This window comes from Gambusia affinis, linkage group LG17 (assembly GCF_019740435.1).
Source record: "Gambusia affinis linkage group LG17, SWU_Gaff_1.0, whole genome shotgun sequence".
Taxonomy (NCBI): Eukaryota; Metazoa; Chordata; class Actinopteri; order Cyprinodontiformes; family Poeciliidae; genus Gambusia; species Gambusia affinis.
The window spans coordinates 25,635,927-25,654,651 of record NC_057884.1 but is presented as its reverse complement, the minus strand read 5'-3'; the positions used below and the strand labels follow the sequence as shown (position 1 = coordinate 25,654,651).

General features: G+C 47.3%; 2 protein-coding genes across 3 annotated transcripts in view; both read left to right on the top strand.

Annotated features, from left to right (window-relative positions):
- Nucleotides 1-6,423, top strand: part of scai (suppressor of cancer cell invasion) — a 15,960-nt gene extending 9,537 nt beyond the window's left edge. Inside the window, exons 12-17 of one of the 2 annotated variants that reach the window (XM_044096439.1) lie at nt 1,640-1,739; nt 1,806-1,887; nt 1,967-2,039; nt 2,120-2,293; nt 2,415-2,515; nt 3,011-6,423. In XM_044096439.1, coding sequence (XP_043952374.1) covers nt 1,640-1,739; nt 1,806-1,887; nt 1,967-2,039; nt 2,120-2,293; nt 2,415-2,515; nt 3,011-3,157 — 677 coding nt within the window. In that variant the 3' untranslated portion in view covers nt 3,158-6,423. Of the gene's footprint in view, nt 1-1,636; nt 1,740-1,805; nt 1,888-1,966; nt 2,040-2,119; nt 2,294-2,414; nt 2,516-3,010 lie in introns of both variants that reach the window. The other variant, XM_044096438.1, reaches the window with a different exon arrangement.
- Nucleotides 6,424-7,039: 616 nt separating this feature from the next.
- LOC122819527 (outer dense fiber protein 2-like) lies at nt 7,040-14,414 on the top strand. The gene is given in 21 exon segments (XM_044096307.1): nt 7,040-7,199; nt 8,128-8,235; nt 8,340-8,438; nt 8,508-8,675; nt 8,903-9,084; nt 9,566-9,701; nt 9,781-9,882; nt 10,421-10,585; nt 10,664-10,780; nt 10,846-10,980; nt 11,173-11,327; nt 11,458-11,583; nt 11,632-11,704; nt 11,783-12,136; nt 12,264-12,355; nt 12,477-12,582; nt 12,889-13,209; nt 13,278-13,378; nt 13,448-13,526; nt 13,962-14,087; nt 14,153-14,414. Coding segments are annotated over 21 exon segments (2,919 nt in total). The 5' UTR covers nt 7,040-7,196; the 3' UTR covers nt 14,324-14,414.
- The last annotated feature ends 4,311 nt before the right edge of the window (nt 14,415-18,725 follow it).

The window sequence follows — 18,725 nt, the reverse complement described above, 5'->3', positions numbered from 1 at the left end:
TTACAGAGGAAGTGTTGAGATGTGACTTTTCATAATAAAACCTTGTATGTATTGATGATGTACGGAGCTAAATTATGGCCTTAAATGTTGTGCAAAACAATTGTTCTCGAACTAAAACATAATATTTAAACTTGAGCCAACAATTAATTACATTTAACATTCAGACGTCTAAATTAATCTGCAGTGAACAGATTCATTAAAACACAGATTAAGATTTAGAAAACATTTAATCTGAACTCCATAAATAACAGTTTTTATCGTTTTCTAGGTCAGAACCATTTAGGATGTGTCCTTGGTGCAGATTAATAAATTTTATGGTAAAAGGGCTGATTGTTCTGGAGGCTCATGTTTCCTGTTTCCTGTTTCCTGTTTCCTGATGTTCGTCATGTTTTAGTTATGGTGGGACTTTAGTGTCTTACATTAAATTAACTAATTAACTAATTAATGTGCTAACCCCCTGCGCCACCACAGCACGCCCCTCGTTTGGAGGCCCTGGTCTTCAACACGGACGTCGCGGGTTCGACTCCCGGTGACCTTTGCCCCTGTCCTCGCACTCCTTCCTGTCTGCCTACTGTCACAGAAATACGAGCCACTAGCGCCGCAAAACTCTTCAGAAAAAAAAAAATAGAAAGAAAAAAATGTAATTAATTAATTAATGGGTTTTAATGCGTCCAAAACTTTAATGTAAATGATTAAAGTTTTGTAAGTTTTGTCTTTATATCGTGTTTCTGGTTCCCCCAGAAATGTGACGCACCGCCAACATCCGCTAACATCCGCTAATATCTGCTAACATCCGCTAACATCTGCTAACATCCGCTAACATCTGCTAACATCCGCTAACATCTGCTAACATCCGCTAACATCTGCTAACATCCGCTAACATCCGCCAACATCTGCTAACATCCGCTAACATCCGCTAACATCTGCTAACATCCGCTAACATCCGCTAGCATCTGCTAACATCCGCCAACATCTGCTAACATCTGCTAACATCCGCCAACATCTGCTAACATCCGCTAACATCCGCTAACATCTGCTAACATCTGCTAACATCCGCCAACATCTGCTAACATCTGCTAACATCCGCCAACATCTGCTAACATCCGCTAACATCTGCTAACATCCGCCAACATCTGCTAACATCCGCTAACATCTGCTAACATCCGCTAACATCCGCTAACATCTGCTAACATCCGCCAACATCTGCTAACATCTGCTAACATCCGCTAACATCTGCTAACATCCGCCAACATCTGCTAACATCCGCTAGCATCTGCTAACATCCGCTAACATCTGCTAACATCCGCCAACATCAACGGAGGACAAAGTCTCACCACTAAACTTAAAAAATCTAAAAACTAATTTTCAGTTTCATTTTCTTTAAACTAAATTGGGGCCAAACCGTTTGGCACCTTTCTAGCTCCATACGAGGTGTGTACACCTTTAAGAGCGGCTGTAGCCATGGAGACGAACAGAAACACAGATTCTGCTTGTCCGTTTCTCCAGCTGATCATCAGGATGAATTCTGGTGGAATGAACTAAAAGTCCAGATTAAACCTGGATTTAATCTTGAGTGGTTCTGGTAATCAGGTCCGATCCGGATTAAATCTGGTTCTGTTGGTTCTGTTAACCCCAGCAGGTCCGTATGACTTCGGCGGCGTTCTGACCAACACCAACAGGGACGTGGTGAACGGGGAGACGGTCCAGAAGAGGAACCAGGCCCAGAAAGAGATGCACTGGTGAGTCGGATGGAGACTGGACCGGTTCCGGTCAGAACCAGGTTCTGATGCTTGTTTCCGCCGCAGCCTTCATCCTGGAGATCTGTTTCCTTTCACCCGGAAGCCGCTCTTCATCGTCGTGGATTCCTCAAACAGCACCGCCTATAAGGTGGGTGGACCTGCTGGTTCTGGCCGGGTTCTGGTTCTTTCTGGGCCCGTTTTAATCCTCCTGTGTTGGATCCGATCAGAACTTCTCCAACCTGTTTGGCCAGCCGCTGGTGTGTCTGCTCTCCCCGACCGTTTACCCAAAGAGCGTCCAGGGTGAGTTTCTGCTTCAGTCTGCTGTGGGTTCTGCTGGCTCGGTGTTCACGGTTCTTCCTGTGGTTCTGGTTCCGGTCCAGATCAGTCTCAGCGCGGCAGCCTCTTCACGCTCTTCCTGTACTCTCCTCTGCTGGGCTTCTCCTCCGTCTGCGGCCTGAGCAGCGTGCGGCGCGGCCTGTGGGAGCGCGCTCAGGACTTCCTGCAGAAGGTGTTCCGGGACATCGGCCAGATGCTGACCCGGTCCCGGAGCATCGGTGGGTCCGAGTGGGTCTTAGTGTATCTTAGTGGGTCTGATCGGGTCTCAGTGGGTCCGACCGGGTCCGACCCGCTGAGCCTGGCGCTGCCGGACTTGAACTCGCGCTCCTGTCTCTGCAGATCAGGCCTTCCTGCAGTTCTTCGGTGACGAGTTCCTGCGGCTGCTCCTGATCCGGTTCGTGTTCTGCTCGGCGACGCTGAGGCTACATAAGCTGTTCCGGGTGAGTCGCTGCTTCTCTACGGAGATACAAATGTTCCAAAAATTAAACTGCAATTCCTTGACCTGGGGGTTCTGAATGGGTTTGAAATACAAAGATGGATTTGTAAATGTCTTTGCTGCTACAGACACGGAGCTGCGGCTCAGTGATGATGACTATCGTTGACTTTAGCTGCCAGGTTGTCAACATCATGAGCTAAATGTGAGTTATTGAAGTAAAGGAACAGAGCTTTGCTACTGACAGTCAGAAACTGGATAAGGAGGTCAGGAAAAGGTTTTAATTAAAAGCAAATAAGGAGGAGAGGGAAGTAGGTCGGCTATGCTAGCTTGACTTTGACAACCTGACCATAAAAGGCGACCAAAACACCAACTCTGCAGTAGAGCAGCTATTTAAATGAGCTAACCTGCTAATTTAAACACTTTATTAATAAAAGTAAGTGAATCATGAAGCCGGTTCCGGTCGGGACCGGTCGGACTCACCGCCGCCCTCTGCTGGCAGGAATCCCGGAGCTTCCCGGAGTCGTACCCGGAGCTGCCGAAGCAGGACACGGTGGAGAGCGTCCTGCTGCAGAAACAGGTTCTGGAGCTGGCCGCCATGCTGGACGTTCAGAGCTTATTCTGGGACGATTCTCTGGAGAGCTACTAGCGCCTCCGCACCGGACTCAACCAGAACCAGAACCAGAACCCGCTCTGTTCTTTCCTTTGTAGTATGAAGGTAATCTTTGTCTTGACCAGTCGCTGACCCGAGTCGGCTGACCCAGTCGCGGCCAGTCTGACCAGTCGCTGACCCGAGTCGGCCCGAGTCGCGCCCGAGTCATGACCAGTCGCGGCCGAAGTCGCCCGAGTCGCGGCCCGAGTCGCGGCTCCTGTGAACCAGATCAACAGTAACATTCCGTGTGTTGTTTTTTATTTATTTATTGTTGTGTCGCGGTGACACCTGGAGGTTTGTTTATCAGATGACGGGCTGAGATGCGTTCAGGTTCGCTCCGTTTATTCCAGGTTTTTAACCAGATCATCTGGTTCCTCTGTGAATCTTAGAGTTTCTCTTATTGCTGTGAGTAAAATTCTTGTCATTAGTTCTTCTCTGCAGATATAAAAGCACAAAACCTTCACAGCGCCCTCTAGTGGGACGCAGCGCTCTGGCTACAGGAGGCCAAACATTCAGAGTTTTAACTTAAAGGTAATGAAACTCAGACAGATTCATCACACACTGGTGGATTTCAAGAATTTATTTCCATCCGTGTTACTGGTGCACACTTTTTCCCTCCACTCAACTTTCCATTTATATGTAATTAGAGCCTCCTGGTGGACGGCGTCAGTAACTGCCCGCTGGTCCAAACCAGAACATTCCAGTAAAAAGCCTTCTGATTGGCCGGATTTAATGATCGGCTTTCATTCAGTGATAATCAGATGAAAATGAAAAAGCAAATGAAATGCTTGAAATTTGTCACGTTGTGTTTAATGAATTTAATATTTAATAATATATGGAGCTGAAGACGAGCCGTTTTCTAGAGCTACAGACAAACACTGACAGGAATCATTTTTTAAAGTCCGATTTTCAACATGTTATCACTTCACGGACACACGTCCCAGTTCCAAACCGTTTACTTACTTTAAATCTGGGATTGAATGACAGACATGGTGAAAACATGATTCTGAAAAATGAATCCTATTTTTTCATTTTCCTACAAACTAAATAAATAACTCCGATTATTCCTGTCGGTTTTTGTTTGTCTCTATAAACGTTACTTTAGTTTTTCCTCGGATCGTCTTCAGGCTGAATTATGGATCCGCGTTCAGACCCGGATGTGACGGGTTCTGGGTTCTGTGGTCAGATGGGTTGTCTGCTCTGAACCTGGAACAGAACCGGATCAAAGGTCGGTTCTGGTTCTGGTTCTGGACAGTTCCCAGAAGTTTGTTTTTGGATCACGGCTGATGAAAAACCAGAATTTTATTTTTTTTGTCTTTCCAGTATTTATTGATATCGTCAGAGTGTGTGTGTGTGTGTGTGTGTGTGTGTGTGTGTGTGTGTGTTCAGTCTATGATGTTTAACATGAAGTTGGGAATCAACCGGATCATCTCGGTGACCCGTAATCATTTTCCTAAATCTACATTCCGACTTTCCCAGCAGAATCGTCGTGTGAATTTTTCCCTTGTTGTTTTGCACTTTATGAGTTCTGGTGTTACTGTCATTTAGTTTGTTGTGTTTTTAACTCCCATGGTTCTGTGGACGTTCTGCCGAGCATGTAGGCTGGTTCTGACCCGACTGTCTGGGGTTCTACATGGTTCTAGCAGGAGGAGAGAAACTCGGCTTTAATCTGTAAGATAGCAAAAAGAAAAGAAAAAGAGATTTGAGCCACAACATTATGACCAGTCGTTTCAGTTTGTTTCTATGGCAACAGTTCACAAACGAGTCGTTTCCGATCCAATCGGTTCAGTTTGTTATTTAACGGTTAAAAACCCAGCAGAGCGTCGACCTCTGACCTTCAGGACTCAAAGTTTAGATCTGAACCAGGAATCATGAGCAGAATCATTCATGTCTAATCTAATTCCTGGTCATAATGTTTTGACTCGTCTGCTCTTCATTGCAGCTATAAAACAAAATCTTTTCAGCTTCTGTTCAAACTTTTTACTGTTGTGATGTTTTCTGTGCTTCGGGTTTTAAAATGTTCTTTACTTTGAGCTCCGAACAAAAGAAAAGTAAAACGTGAGGATGAAATCCAGGAGCCGACCCAGCAGCAGATGAAGCAGCGGCTCCTTCACTGGACTCATCTTAACTTTGTAAATGAAATGTCAGACATTAAGGACCACCTTTCAGTTGCTACATATCATTTTTATAAACAGCATGACTGTAGAGGTAAATAATGTTTCATGTCAGGATTTTAAACAGATCATCTTCATAAACCTCTGAAAATGAACAAGGAGGAAACTGTGAAATATTTGTTTCTGAAGCAGCTGATCTGCAGAAAGATGCAGATTATAGAAATAATAATAATAATAATAATAATAATAATAATAATAATTCAGCTGGAGATGCACCAATCAGAGAGCAGGAAATCTGTCTCATTCAGCTGATGATTAAAAACTGACAGCGTTTATGTTCAGGTCAGCGCAGCGTGCTGTGAGGAACGATGCATTTAATTCCTCAGTTTTATCTTACATTTCTGTTTTCAATCTGCAAAATGTAAATTTAAATTTGAGCTGAGAGAAAAGCAGGATCCTGGTTGGTGCGTCTCTCACCTGATTCAGCTCTTCACTTCCACCCAGAACCTCATGGGATCATTTCTGGTCATCTTGTCGGTTTTGCTGTAAGTCGGCTGCAGAGCGCTGACCTGCTGACCTCTGACCTGCTGACCCGGAGCACACAGAGCCGCCTGGGGCTGCAAACCGCAGGAAGCTCGATTTTACTTTTCTACACTCTGAAGATCCACATCATCCTGAGCTGCTTGTTGTTTCCTTTGTGATTTGAGTCGTTTGGTTTGACAAAAGAACAGATGATGATCTGTCAGCATGTTTGTTTAGAATAGGAAGTGCCAAAGACTGCCGTGTCACATCCTGGCCACCATGGAGACCTTCATGTACCGACGGTTCGTTTTCTGTCGCCAGAAAGAATCAATAAAGAAAACAAGATCTGGCTTCATAAACCGCCTGGTTTGTCTTTTTACTAAGAAATGATTCACATGGACTGGAGCTGCTGCCACACAGAAACCTGACAGACGGGTCGGGTCGGGTCGGGTCGGACAGCCACTGCTCCTCACGTTCCGATGCCACCTGTTCCTGACCACAACGACACCAGGGGTCATCGGAATAGTTACAGAACCTCTACTGACCCTCTGGTGTTTGAACTGGACCTCATCCATCCTGACCTGCTGGAGCTGAGACCTGGAGTTTTGGACCTGGAACCGTTTGGAGGTAAATTAGAAGGAAAGAAATGTGAAATGAACCTTTTCTGGCCTGAATGGGAAAATATCGCCTACTCTCTGTCACCGTACGCTCAGACAGGTTTAAAAAGAAGTAGCAAAAGCAAAGGAGGTAGAGTAGCAGAGCTCGTCAACAACTGATGGTCTCATCCAGGACTTGTTGCTGTGAAACATCGACTGCTGCCTGGAAGTTTAACCCAGGAAAGAGTAAAAATACTTCATAATAACAAAGCAGAAGTAAAGAGTGTAGTAAAACTGCATTAAGTATTTGTTACAAAGCGTATTGAAGTACGTATAACTGATTAAATTTAACTAATTACTCAACTCTGGTCTTAATCAAACAGCAACAGTCTTCAGTTAGAAACATTTTAATTTCCGCCTGACTCGGCATCTTTTAGAAGATTCTTGGATGAAAACAGTTATGAGTTTTGACATATTTTAATTTCCATTTTTAGTAAATGAAGGATTTTTGAACCGAATAGATGAAAATCCCACAGAGATTCCTGGGGGCACAGCTGCTGTGAAGCCACCGCGGTTTCAATGGAGATTGTTGCTAAGGAACGTCAGAATGCCGACTCTTGCCCAATCAGCGGTGGTGAAACATGTCACGTGGTTCAAACAGCCCAATCACAGGGAGGCTAGCTGTTGAGCTGACATTTAGCTTGTATCCAACGGACTTTCCGTGTAAATATCAGCATAGAGCTGATTTTCTGGAGCAGATCAGGTTTATCTGCGGGTTTAAACGGCTGGTCTTTACTTTACTTCATGGTAAGAAACGTTTTGTTTTTCATTTAGGCTGTAAGCTTTTATTACTGATAACCAAGTTGACTATTCTGCCTTTTTGACTATAAATATCCAAATATATCCAATTAACTGCAGTTTCTTAGTTGGACTTTGTTTTTGGCAATTTTCAAAATACACTTTAGAGGCATTTTTATTTTTCTGTGAAAATAAAAACTTTAAATCCAGTTAAAATTTAGATTTTCTTTTATTCTTAGCGTCTTATTTTTTTTTCTTTAAAATTGAAAATATGCACTTTTTAAAATCATTACCAGGATTATTTCATGACTAACCAGGTGGATCTGTCTAAAACCATGCCTCCTATCAGAGCCGGTCAGAGGATGAGGGGGGCCCGGGGTGGAGCTTCATTTGGGGCCCGCTTCCTGAATCTGGCAGAGGGGGCGGGGCTTAAAACGCAGTCAGTGATAATTGGTTTATATTTGCTAAGATGTTTGGTAACAAAGCAAAGAAAATATTACATTTGTTACTATGGCAACACAGGAGTCAACCACTGATTACATCAACTTTTTTAGTGATTTAAAATGTTTTATTTGTATCTTACTTCTTTTTTAGAGGCTCAGCGATTACAAAACACACAAAAAAACAAATACTGCTATTAACAAACACTCAACGCTAAACACTTAAAACTAAACACAAAAAAGTGCAATTGTGTCACTAAACTGTACAGTGTCATTTTATTTCCAGAGTGTTGATATTTATTGATGCTCCCATTGAACACACAGTGGATAAAATAATAAAAAATAATCAAGCCCAACAATGTGAAGGGTTTGGTGTTTTACATCGTTAATTGGAGTTTATTATGAGAATGATTCGGTGAACATCCTCCCCTACCGTCCAATCAGATCGGATTTTATCCTCCTTCTCAACCAACCAGTATAAACTCGTTGTTTCCCAGAACAAAGCCATGAGGAACCTGTCCGGTTCGCCCCGGGTTCAGGTCCACGTCAGTAATGCCGACGCGCTCTACCTGCACGTGAAGAGGACTCCCAGCGAGACGTCTCAGGTCAGAGGTCACCTCGCCGCCCCTCCGCTCCCCTTCCTGTCTGTTGAGCCCGACTGAGGCGTCTCCTTTAACCCCCCTGGTTCTGTCCTCCATGTCCTCCTCAGCGGACGGCGAGCAAGGACAAATCGCCGCTCCGTCCCTCCGCCAACGTCAAAACGCGTCTTCCATGGATTCCTCCAGGAAAGGCTCCCTACAAATGGGAGGTCAGGAGTCTGCTGGGATCCAATCGGATCTTTTTTCTGTCCTCTTCCTCAGACTTTGTTTCCTCTCAGGGACCGACCCACTGCCTGGAGATCAAACCGCCAGAACCGGGACCAGAACCTGAGCTGCGGCTGTCCGACCTCGCCCCAGAGGAAGAGCAGCATCTGCGCAGCCGCATCAGCCAGTATGAGAAGAAGATCGACAGCCTGATGAGTGAGGTCAGCTCTCTGAGGACCGAGGTGGGTTCTGATCCTGTTCTGACCTGGTTCTGATCCGGTGGAGCAGGAAGACACATGATACTGCCCTTTAAAATCATTCTTTTAAACATCTGATCCAAATAAAACCAGAAATGATCCAGTAATCCAGTTTGGAAAGACTTTGACCATATTCTGGTACCAGGATGTTCGGGTACCAGGATGTTCTGGTCGGGTTTCCTGTAGCGTTCTACTGTGTCTCCTGCGTCCAGGTGGAACACCGCAGGAAGGAGCAGGTCCTGGGCCGCAAATCGGAGCAGCAGGACGTCTTCCAGCGAGTGACCGCCAAGCCGGAGGAGGAGCTGGCCGAGGAGAACAAGGAGCTGCAGGAGTGGAGAAACAGCCAGCTGAGGGAGTCCATAGGGAGGATACTGCAGGAGAACAGACAGAGCAGGTACCACTGACATTATTCACTGTGGTTCTGGGGTTACTTCCTGTGTAGTGGGGTTACTTCCTGTGTAGTGGGGTTACTTCCTGTGTAGTGGGGTTACTTCCTGTATAGTGGGGTTACTTCCTGTATAGTGGGGTTACTTCCTGTGTAGTGGGGTTACTTCCTGTATAGTGGGATTATTTCCTGTATAGTGGGGTTATTTCCTGTATAGTGGGGTTACTTCCTGTATAGTGGGGTTACTTCCTGTATAGTGGGGTTACTTCCTGTATAGTGGGGTTACTTCCTGTGTAGTGGGGTTACTTCCTGTATAGTGGGGTTACTTCCTGTGTAGTGGGGTTACTTCCTGTATAGTGGGGTTACTTCCTGTATAGTGGGGTTACTTCCTGTGTAGTGGGGTTACTTCCTGTGTAGTGGGGTTACTTCCTGTATAGTGGGGTTACTTCCTGTATAGTGGGGTTACTTCCTGTGGTCCTCGTGTTCCCAGTCCAGACGGTTTTCCAAAGGATCCGGAGCTTCTCCTCCAGAAGTTGAGGGAAGCTGAAGCTGACGCCGCTGCAGCTGCTCAGCAGGTTTCTGCTCTGAAGGAACACGTGTACAAGTTGGGCGACTCGGTAAAAAACGTGAGCGGCATCCCGGTTTGTAGTTCCGTAGCCAACCTGGTGGAACCGGAACCTCTGACCCGTTTGGTTCTGCCTGCAGAAGATAATGTGGTCCGATCTGGACCAGCAGAAGGAGCTGCTGCTGGGGAAGCTGGAGGCATTCGAGGTCACTCAAGAGTTCTGTATAGCCATCTGCTGCATAGTACAGCGCTGTGTAGTGGGGTATTCACACCCAAAGTATTCACACCCCAAAGTATTTCAGCAAGGGGTTACCTGTGTAGTGGGGACTACTTATATATTTTTGTTTTCAGCCTCATTTCCTCTGATTCCCCCAAATAAAGTCCATAGCAACCGGCTGCATGATGGAAATTACAAAACCTTTTCTGATACTTTTACTCTCTTACTTTGTGGAAATTTACAGCAAATATTTCAGGAATCAATGAAAATATGTGGAGCGGCTCCAGAAGGCCCCTCACAGGTTTAGGTCAGAGCAGGGTCACGGGTTAGTTAGAAGGGCCTAGTCAAAGTGAGGGGTTACTCTGATGATGTGGTTTGATCAGGTGGGTCCTGTGTAGTGGGGAGCAGAGACTTCCTGTAGTGGGGTTATTTCCTGAACTCACTGGGGACATGGAGGGTTACTTGAAGTGGGGTTCACGCCGTATCATCCCAGTCTGATGACCGGATTGCATTCAGATCTGGACCTCAACGAGGTTCTGGTTCTGGTTCTCTGGACTCCTTAGATCAGGAATGTATTCCAGTATTATTGTCCTGATGGATCAGAACCTGTAATCTCTCATCTCTCCTCTGGGGGCGCTGTGGTTTTCTTTTCTCAGCTGCTGGTTAAGAAGCTTCAGGAGAAGGAGAAGGAGCTTCATCAGCTCTCCACCCAGCTGGACTCTGAGAAGGTACCAGAAACAGTGTTATAATCCGGATTGTAATCCAGATTATAATCTGGATCATCCATCCATGTTTGGGAACTGCAGGAGAAAGCCAGGAGGTCGGTGGAAATGTCCCAGAATCTGGACGCCACCAGAGCTCATCTGCAGAGTCAGCTGCGGAGAAAAGAAGCCGAAAACAACCGGCTCATCATCCAGATAAAGGTCAGAGGTCACAGCTCCACTGGGACTTCGGAGAGCAGACCCTGACCCGACGGGTGTCTCCGCAGACCCTGGAGCGGGCGGCCAGCCAGCATCTGGCGGAGGTGGACCAGCAGAAGGAGCTGCTGCTGGGAAGCAGGAGGCGGAGCAGGAGCAGGAGGCGCTGCAGCAGGCCAGCCGGGCCCAGAAGCAGCGAGTCCCAGGTACCCAAAGTATTCACACCCCAAAGTATTCACACCCCAAAGTATTTACATCCAAAGTATTCAGCAAACCAAACACAGGGGGCCAGAACTGCTACTGATGAGCTGCACCTATTTTTGCAGCCTCATTTGCACCTGATTCCCCAAATAAAGTCCTGCACCTGATCTGCATGATGGAAATTACCACCTGATCAGCTGCACCTGATCAGGTGCACCTTACTACATCTATCTGCCCAACAGGAGAAGCAAACCGCCGAGGCTCTGGCTTCTGCTGACACCTGGCAGCGTCGCCATGGAGAGGAAGCAGAAGAGAAGGGTCAGCTGGAGGTGGAGCTGAACCTGCTGACCAGGTGGATGGATGATGGACAGTCAGTCCGTCGGATGCTCGGTCCAAACTGAGCTTCATGTTTTAATCCAATGTTCTGGTCCTGTTGTTCTGAACCGGGTCGTTCTCTGGGTCCGTGCGGTTCTGCTCCCCAGCCGGATATCGGACCTGACGGAGCAGCTGCAGGCCGTTCAGGAAACGGGTCGGCTGGAGAAGCAGGCGCTGCTGGACCGGCTGCAGGCCGTGTATTCCAGCATTATTGTCCTGATGGATCAGAACCTGTAGGATCTCTCAGAATCTCTCCTGCTGGGGCGCTGTGGTTTTCCCAGGCTGCTGGTTAAGAAGCTTCAGGAGAAGGAGAAGGAGCTTCATCAGCTCTCCACCCAGCTGGACTCTGAGAAGGTACCAGAAACAGTGTTATAATCCGGATTGTAATCCAGATTATAATCTGGATCATCCATCCATGTTTGGGAACTGCAGGAGAAAGCCAGGAGGTCGGTGGAAATGTCCCAGAATCTGGACGCCACCAGAGCTCATCTGCAGAGTCAGCTGCGGAGAAAAGAAGTTTACAACTGGCTCATCATCCAGATAAAGCAGAAGGTCACAGCTCCACTGGGACTTGCAGACCCTGCAGGTGGGGAACACGAGACCCTGGAGCGGGCGGCCAGCCAGCATCTGGCGGAGGTGGACCAGGTGGCGCAGCAACTGGGCCGGGTGAAGCAGGAGGCGGAGCAGGAGCAGGAGGCGCTGCAGCAGGCCAGCCGGGCCCAGAAGCAGCGAGTGGAGCGCTGCGAGGGCTCAGCGGGTCAGCTGAGCGCACAGCTGCTGAAGAGGGTGGGTCCAACATGGCCGCATGGCGGGCCAGCTGCACCTGATCAGCTGCACCTGATCAGCTGCACCTGAAGGTTCTATCTCTGACCCAACAGGAAGAGTTTGCTGCCGGGCTCTGTGTTTCTGTCAGGTGGACACCTGGCCAGCGCCTGCTCCGCAGAAGAACCAGCTGCTGATGGAGGAGAACCCAGCTCCAGCTGAAGGTGGAGCTCTCTGGACCAGGTGATGGATGAGGACAGTCAGTCCAGCTGCTGTCCTGCTGCAGCTCCAAACTGAGCTTCATGCTGGCCAATGTTCTGGTCCTGTTGTTCTGAACTCGGTCGCTTCTGACCGTCTTTCCAAGCGTTCTGCTCCCCAGCCCAATCAGACCTGACGGAGAAGAAAAGACCAGAGAGTGTTCGCTGCTGAGCCGGAGGCTGGAGGAGGCTGTGAACGACGCGCGCCACCAGGTGAGCCCACTGGGGGGCGCTGCCTGAAACTTACACAGAAATGAAATTTAGCCTGTCACAGAGGAAAAAATAACATCATTTTTTCCAAAATCATCATGTTATTCATTCATTCACAAATGTTATAGATTCAAACTTAATATTTAGTTGGAATGCTAAACATTTAACTTCTGATTATTTATTTATTTTCAGTCTAGTTAGCAGTGTGAGGTTCAATATTTAGTTACAAGATTAGTTACTAATATTGCTAAACTCTGTCACAACAAGTTCACTAATTAGTTTCTAACTACAATTAGTAGCTGAGCTGGATTTATGGTGACAGAAAGCAGAACCAGGCGCTCAGCTTGCTGCTCCGCTCTGCAGGTGGGGAACACGCGGGCCGAGGCGGAGCAGGCCCGGGCCCAGGTGGCGCAGGCGGAGCGGGACGCCCAGGCCGTCCGGGTGGAGCTGGAGAGGGAGAAGGAGCAGATCCGGCGGGAGCTGCAGGGCCGGCTGTCGGAGCTGGAGTTCCTGACAGGCTATTTCCTGTTCCTGTAACATGTTACTAACCTGTGAGGCTCAGAGGAGGAGCGCAGCCGCGAGAGGCGCAACCTGGAGCTGAGCGGCAACGTGACAGAGCTGCGGCTGAAGGTTCTGTTCTCTGACCCGACAGAACCCCCGGGAGTTTGCTGCTGTTTCTCACAGTGTGTTTCTGTCAGGTGGACACCCAGGGGCGCCAAACGGACCTGCTCCGGCAGAAGAACCAGCTGCTGATGGAGGAGAACCGGCAGCTCCAGCTGAAGGTGGAGTCTCTGGAGAGGTGAGTGGAGGAAAAGCCTCCAGCTGCTGTCCTGCTGCAGCTCTGACTGCTCCCCCTGCTGGCCGACAGGAAGCTGAGCGACGTCTCCAGCCAGAACTCGGACCTTCTGACCGTCATTTCCAAACGGGAGAAGACCGAGAGTGTTCAGGTGAGCAGAAATGAAATTTAGCCTGTCACAGAGGAAAAAATAACATCATTTTTTCCAAAATCATCATGTTATTCATTCATTCACAAATGTTATAGATTCAAACTTAATATTTAGTTGGAATGCTAAACATTTAACTTCTGATTAAGTATTTATTATCAGCCTAGTTAGCAAGTTAGCAATATTTAGTTAGCAAGTTAGTTAGCTAAATATTGCTAACTAAATATTTAGCTTGTTGTTTAGTTAACAAGCTAAATATTTCACTTGCTTACTGACTATGTATCAGCTCTGAATATTTAGTTTGAAGCTAAATATTTAGTTAAATATTTAGTTCATTTGCTAATTAGTTTTCTAACTACAATTAGTAGCTCAGAGCGTTACGTCTTCAAAACGCCCTGAGCTCAGACGTGGACTTACTTCTCCTGGTGTTGTTTCCAGATCTCAGAGACCAGAGAACGAGCCGCCAACAAGGAGCGTTCCACCCAGACCACCATCATGGACCTGGAGGCGCAGCTGAGCCAGACCGCCGTGGAGCTGGAGCAACTGGGCCGCAACATAGAGGAGGTGAGTTCCTGGACAGGCTATTTCCTGTTCCTGTAACATGTTACTAACCTGTGATTGGTCCTCAGGCGGAGAGGCGGTACCAGAGCCGACTGCAGGACCTCCAGGACCGCCTGGAGCAGTCGGACAGCACCAACCGCAGCCTGCAGAACTACGTCCAGTTCCTCAAAGCGTCCTACGCCAGCGTGTTCAGTGACGGGCTCCTCTGCGGGCCCCGGCGCCCCCCGTCACCCGTCTGAGACACTCCTCATCACCACGGCAATGGATATTGGAAACTAAGCCAATCATCACCTCATCCACATTAGAACCATAAAGTATTAATTATTTTGAGCTGCTGGCTGGTTTTTCTGGTTTTTCTGGTTTTACTGGTTTAACTGGTCGATCCAGTCAGTCTCTGGGACGTCTCCAGAAGACTGCCCCCTGGTGTCTGGTTTCTCCTCAGCATGAGGCAGAAGCTCCTGATTGGACACCAGGAGAAGCTCCGCCCCTCTCAGTGTCATGGGAATCAAACCTTCAACTCCAGCCACAGGTTCTGGTTCTGATCCAGATTTGTATCATTTCTCGTCCTGAGGAGTAAAACTAAATGTCTCCTGCATCAGCTCTATATTCTGAAAACAGAATACAGAGCTGATGCTAACAGACGTGTTAACATGTCTGACGTTAACAGACGTGTTAAAATGTCTGACGCTAACAGACGTGTTAAAATGTCTGACGCTAACAGACGTGTTAAAATGTCTGACGCTAACAGACGTGTTAAAATGTCTGACGCTAACAGACGTGTTAACATGTCTGACGCTAACAGACGTGTTAAAATGTCTGACGCTAACAGACGTGTTAAAATGTCTGACGCTAACAGACGTGTTAACATGTCTGACGCTAACAGACGTGTTAACATGTCTGACGCTAACAGACGTGTTAACATGTCTGACGCTAACAGACGTGTTAAAATGTCTGACGCTAACAGACGTGTTAACATGTCTGGCGCTAACAGACGTGTTAACAGGTCTGACGCTAACAGACGTGTTAACAGGTCTGACGCTAACAGACGTGTTAACAGGTCTGACGCTAACAGACGTGTTAACATGTCTGACGCTAACAGACGTGTTAACATGTCTGACGCTAACAGACGTGTTAACATGTCTGACGCTAACAGACGTGTTAACAGGTCTGACGCTAACAGACGTGTTAACATGTCTGACGCTAACAGACGTGTTAACATGTCTGACGCTAACAGACGTGTTAAAATGTCTGACGCTAACAGACGTGTTAAAATGTCTGACGCTAACAGACGTGTTAACATGTCTGACGCTAACAGACGTGTTAAAATGTCTGGACGTTAACAGGACGTGTTAACATGTCTGACGCTAACAGACGTGTTAACATGTCTGACGCTAACAGACGTGTTAAAATGTCTGACGCTAACAGACGTGTTAAAATGTCTGACGCTAACAGACGTGTTAACATGTCTGACGCTAACAGACGTGTTAACATGTCTGACGCTAACAGACGTGTTAAAATGTCTGACGCTAACAGACGTGTTAAAATGTCTGACGCTAACAGACGAGTTAACATGTCTGGCGCTAACAGACGTGTTAACATGTCTGGACGCTAACAGACGCGATGCATGTCTGACGCTAACAGACGCGTGTTAAAATGTCTGACGCTAACAGACGTGTTAACATGTCTGGCGCTAACAGAGCGGTTAACAGGTCTGGACGCTAACAGACGCGGTTAACAGGTCTGACGCTAACAGACGCAGTTAACAGGTCTGACGCTAACAGACGTGTTAACATGTCTGACGCTAACAGACGTGTTAACATGTCTGACGCTAACAGACGTGTTAACATGTCTGACGCTAACAGGCGTGTTAACAGGTCTGACGCTAACAGACGTGTTAACATGTCTGACGCTAACAGACGTGTTAACATGTCTGACGCTAACAGACGTGTTAACATGTCTGACGCTAACAGACGTGTTAAAATGTCTGACGCTAACAGACGTGTTAACATGTCTGATGCTAACAGACGTGTTAACATGTCTGATGCTAACAGGCGTGTTAACAGGTCTGACGCTAACAGACGTGTTAACAAGTCTGACGCTAACAGACGTGTTAACATGTCTGACGCTAACAGACGTGTTAACATGTCTGACGCCTAACAGACGGTTAAAATGTCTGACGCCAACAGACGCATGTCTGACGCTAACAGACGTGTTAACATGTCTGACGCTAACAGACGTGTTAACATGTCTGATGCTAACAGACGTGTTAACATGTCTGAGGCTAACAGACGTGTTAACATGTCTGATGCTAACAGACGTGTTAACATGTCTGACGCTAACAGACGTATTAAAATGTCTGACGCTAACAGACGTGTTAACATGTCTGATGCTAACAGACGTGTTAACATGTCTGATGCTAACAGACGTGTTAACATGTCTGATGCTAACAGACGTGTTAACATGTCTGATGCTAACAGACGTGTTAACAGGTCTGATTAAACGCTGCTCTGCTCCAGCAGAACCAACAGTTAACTGTATTTATGATGATTCCTTTTTTAAAGGTTTTATTGGCTCTAGTGGCCTTTATTTGATAGTTCATTGTCAGGAAAGTGGGTAATGAGAGAAGGGGGAAGACATGCGGCAAAGGTCGCCAGGCCTGGAATTGAACCTGCAACGGCCGTGTTGAGGACTAAGGCCTCCTTATGTGGGTTGTGCTGAACCCCTGCACCACCAGATCACATCCCTTATTATTGATGATTCCTGAACTAAACTCACATGAAACGTGTTTGTTGTGGTTTGAATTTTTTCCATCCTGAACAGGTCAGATGTTTGCATTCGCTCTGGGTCAGATGAGCTGCAGCCCGCCGGGTCTCATGGTCGTCAGCTGATGGATAATGCTGCTAATGTTGCTTAGCAACCAGGAAATACAATTTACAATGGATGTTCAAAGAGCGAAGTGACTGAGATGGGCAGAGCGGTTTTTGAACCGGCAACCTGTCCGTTATTGCCCCAAATGTATAAACAAAACAATCTGAAATGTGAATCCTAAAATATACAGCCATGCTGTAACAAAGAAGACTATATAACTGTGTGTATATAAAAAAAAAAAAAAAAAATTCCCTTCTCACCCACCGCGGGTGGTGATTCTTCTTCCTCTTAGCTCGGGTCCTCTACCAGAGGCCTGGGAGCTTGAGGGTTCTGCGCAGTATCTTGGCTGTGCCTAGGACTGCACATTTCTGGACTGAGATGTCTGATGTTGTTCCTGGGATCTGTTGTAGCCACTGTTCCAGTTTGGGGTGACTGCCCGAGGTCCCGATGACCACAGGCACCACTGTGGTCTTCACCTTCAGGCCCTCTCCAGTTCCTCCCTTAGGCCCTGGTATTTCTCTAGTTTTCATGCTCCTTTTTCCTGATGTTGCAGTCACTTGGTATTGCCACATCCACCACAGCTTTCCTCTGTTGTTTATCCACCACGACTATGTCTGGTTGGTTCGCCCTCACCATTTTGTCTGTCTGGATCTGGAAGTCCCACAGGATCTTAGCTCGGTCATTCTCCACTACCTTCGGGGTGTTTCCCACTTTGATCTTGGGGTTCCAGTCCATATTCTGCACAGATGTTTCTGTACACTATGCCTGCCACTTGGTTGTGTGTCGTTCCATGTATTCTTTCCCTGCCAGTATCTTGCACCCTGCTGTTATGTGTTGGACTGTCTCAGGGGCCTCCTTGCACAACCTACACCTTGGGTCTTGTCTGGTGTGGTAGATCTGGGCCTCAATTGCTCTGGTGTTTAGGGCCTGTTCCTGGGCGGCCATGATGAGGGCCTCTGTGCTGTCCTTCAGTCCAGCTTTTCCAGCCATTGGTAGGACTTTCTGATGTCAGCCACTTGGTTGTTGCGGTGGTACATCCCATGCAGGGGCTTGTCCTCCCATGATGGTTCCTCCGGCACCTCAGGTTCTGTTCCCCATTGTTTGAGACATTCACTGAGCACATTGTCTGTTGAGGCTTTGTCCCTGATGTATCTATGGATCTTGGATGTCTCGTCTTGGATAGTGGTTCTCACACTCACTAGTCCTCTGCCTCCTTCTTTGCGGTTCGTGTAGAGTCTCAGTGTGCTGGATTTGGGGTGGAACCCTCCGTGCATTGTTAGTAGTTTCGGGTCTTAACATCTGTGGCCTGTATCTCCTCCTTTGGCCAGCTAATTATTCCTGCAGGGTACCTGATTACTGGTAGGGCATAGCTGTTTATTGCACGGATCTTGTTCTTGCCATTGAGCTGGCTTCTCAGGACTTGTCTTATTCGTTGGAGGTATTTGGTTGTGGCTCTTTTCTTGTGATCTCATCAAGGTTGCCATTTGCTTGTGATATTCCCAGGTATTTGTAACCTTCCTCTATGTCTGCTATTGTTCCTTCTGGGGTGAGATCCCTTCTGTGCGGATGACCTTCCCTCTCTTTGTAACCATCCGACCACACTTCTCTAGTCCGAATGACATCCCAATGTCCGTGCTGTATATCCTGGTGGTGTGGATCAGTGAGTCTATGTCTCGCTCGCTCTTGGCATACAGCTTGATGTCATCCATGTAGAGGAGGTGGCTGATGTTGGCTCCATTCTTGAGTCGGTATCCGTAGCCAGTCTTGTTGATG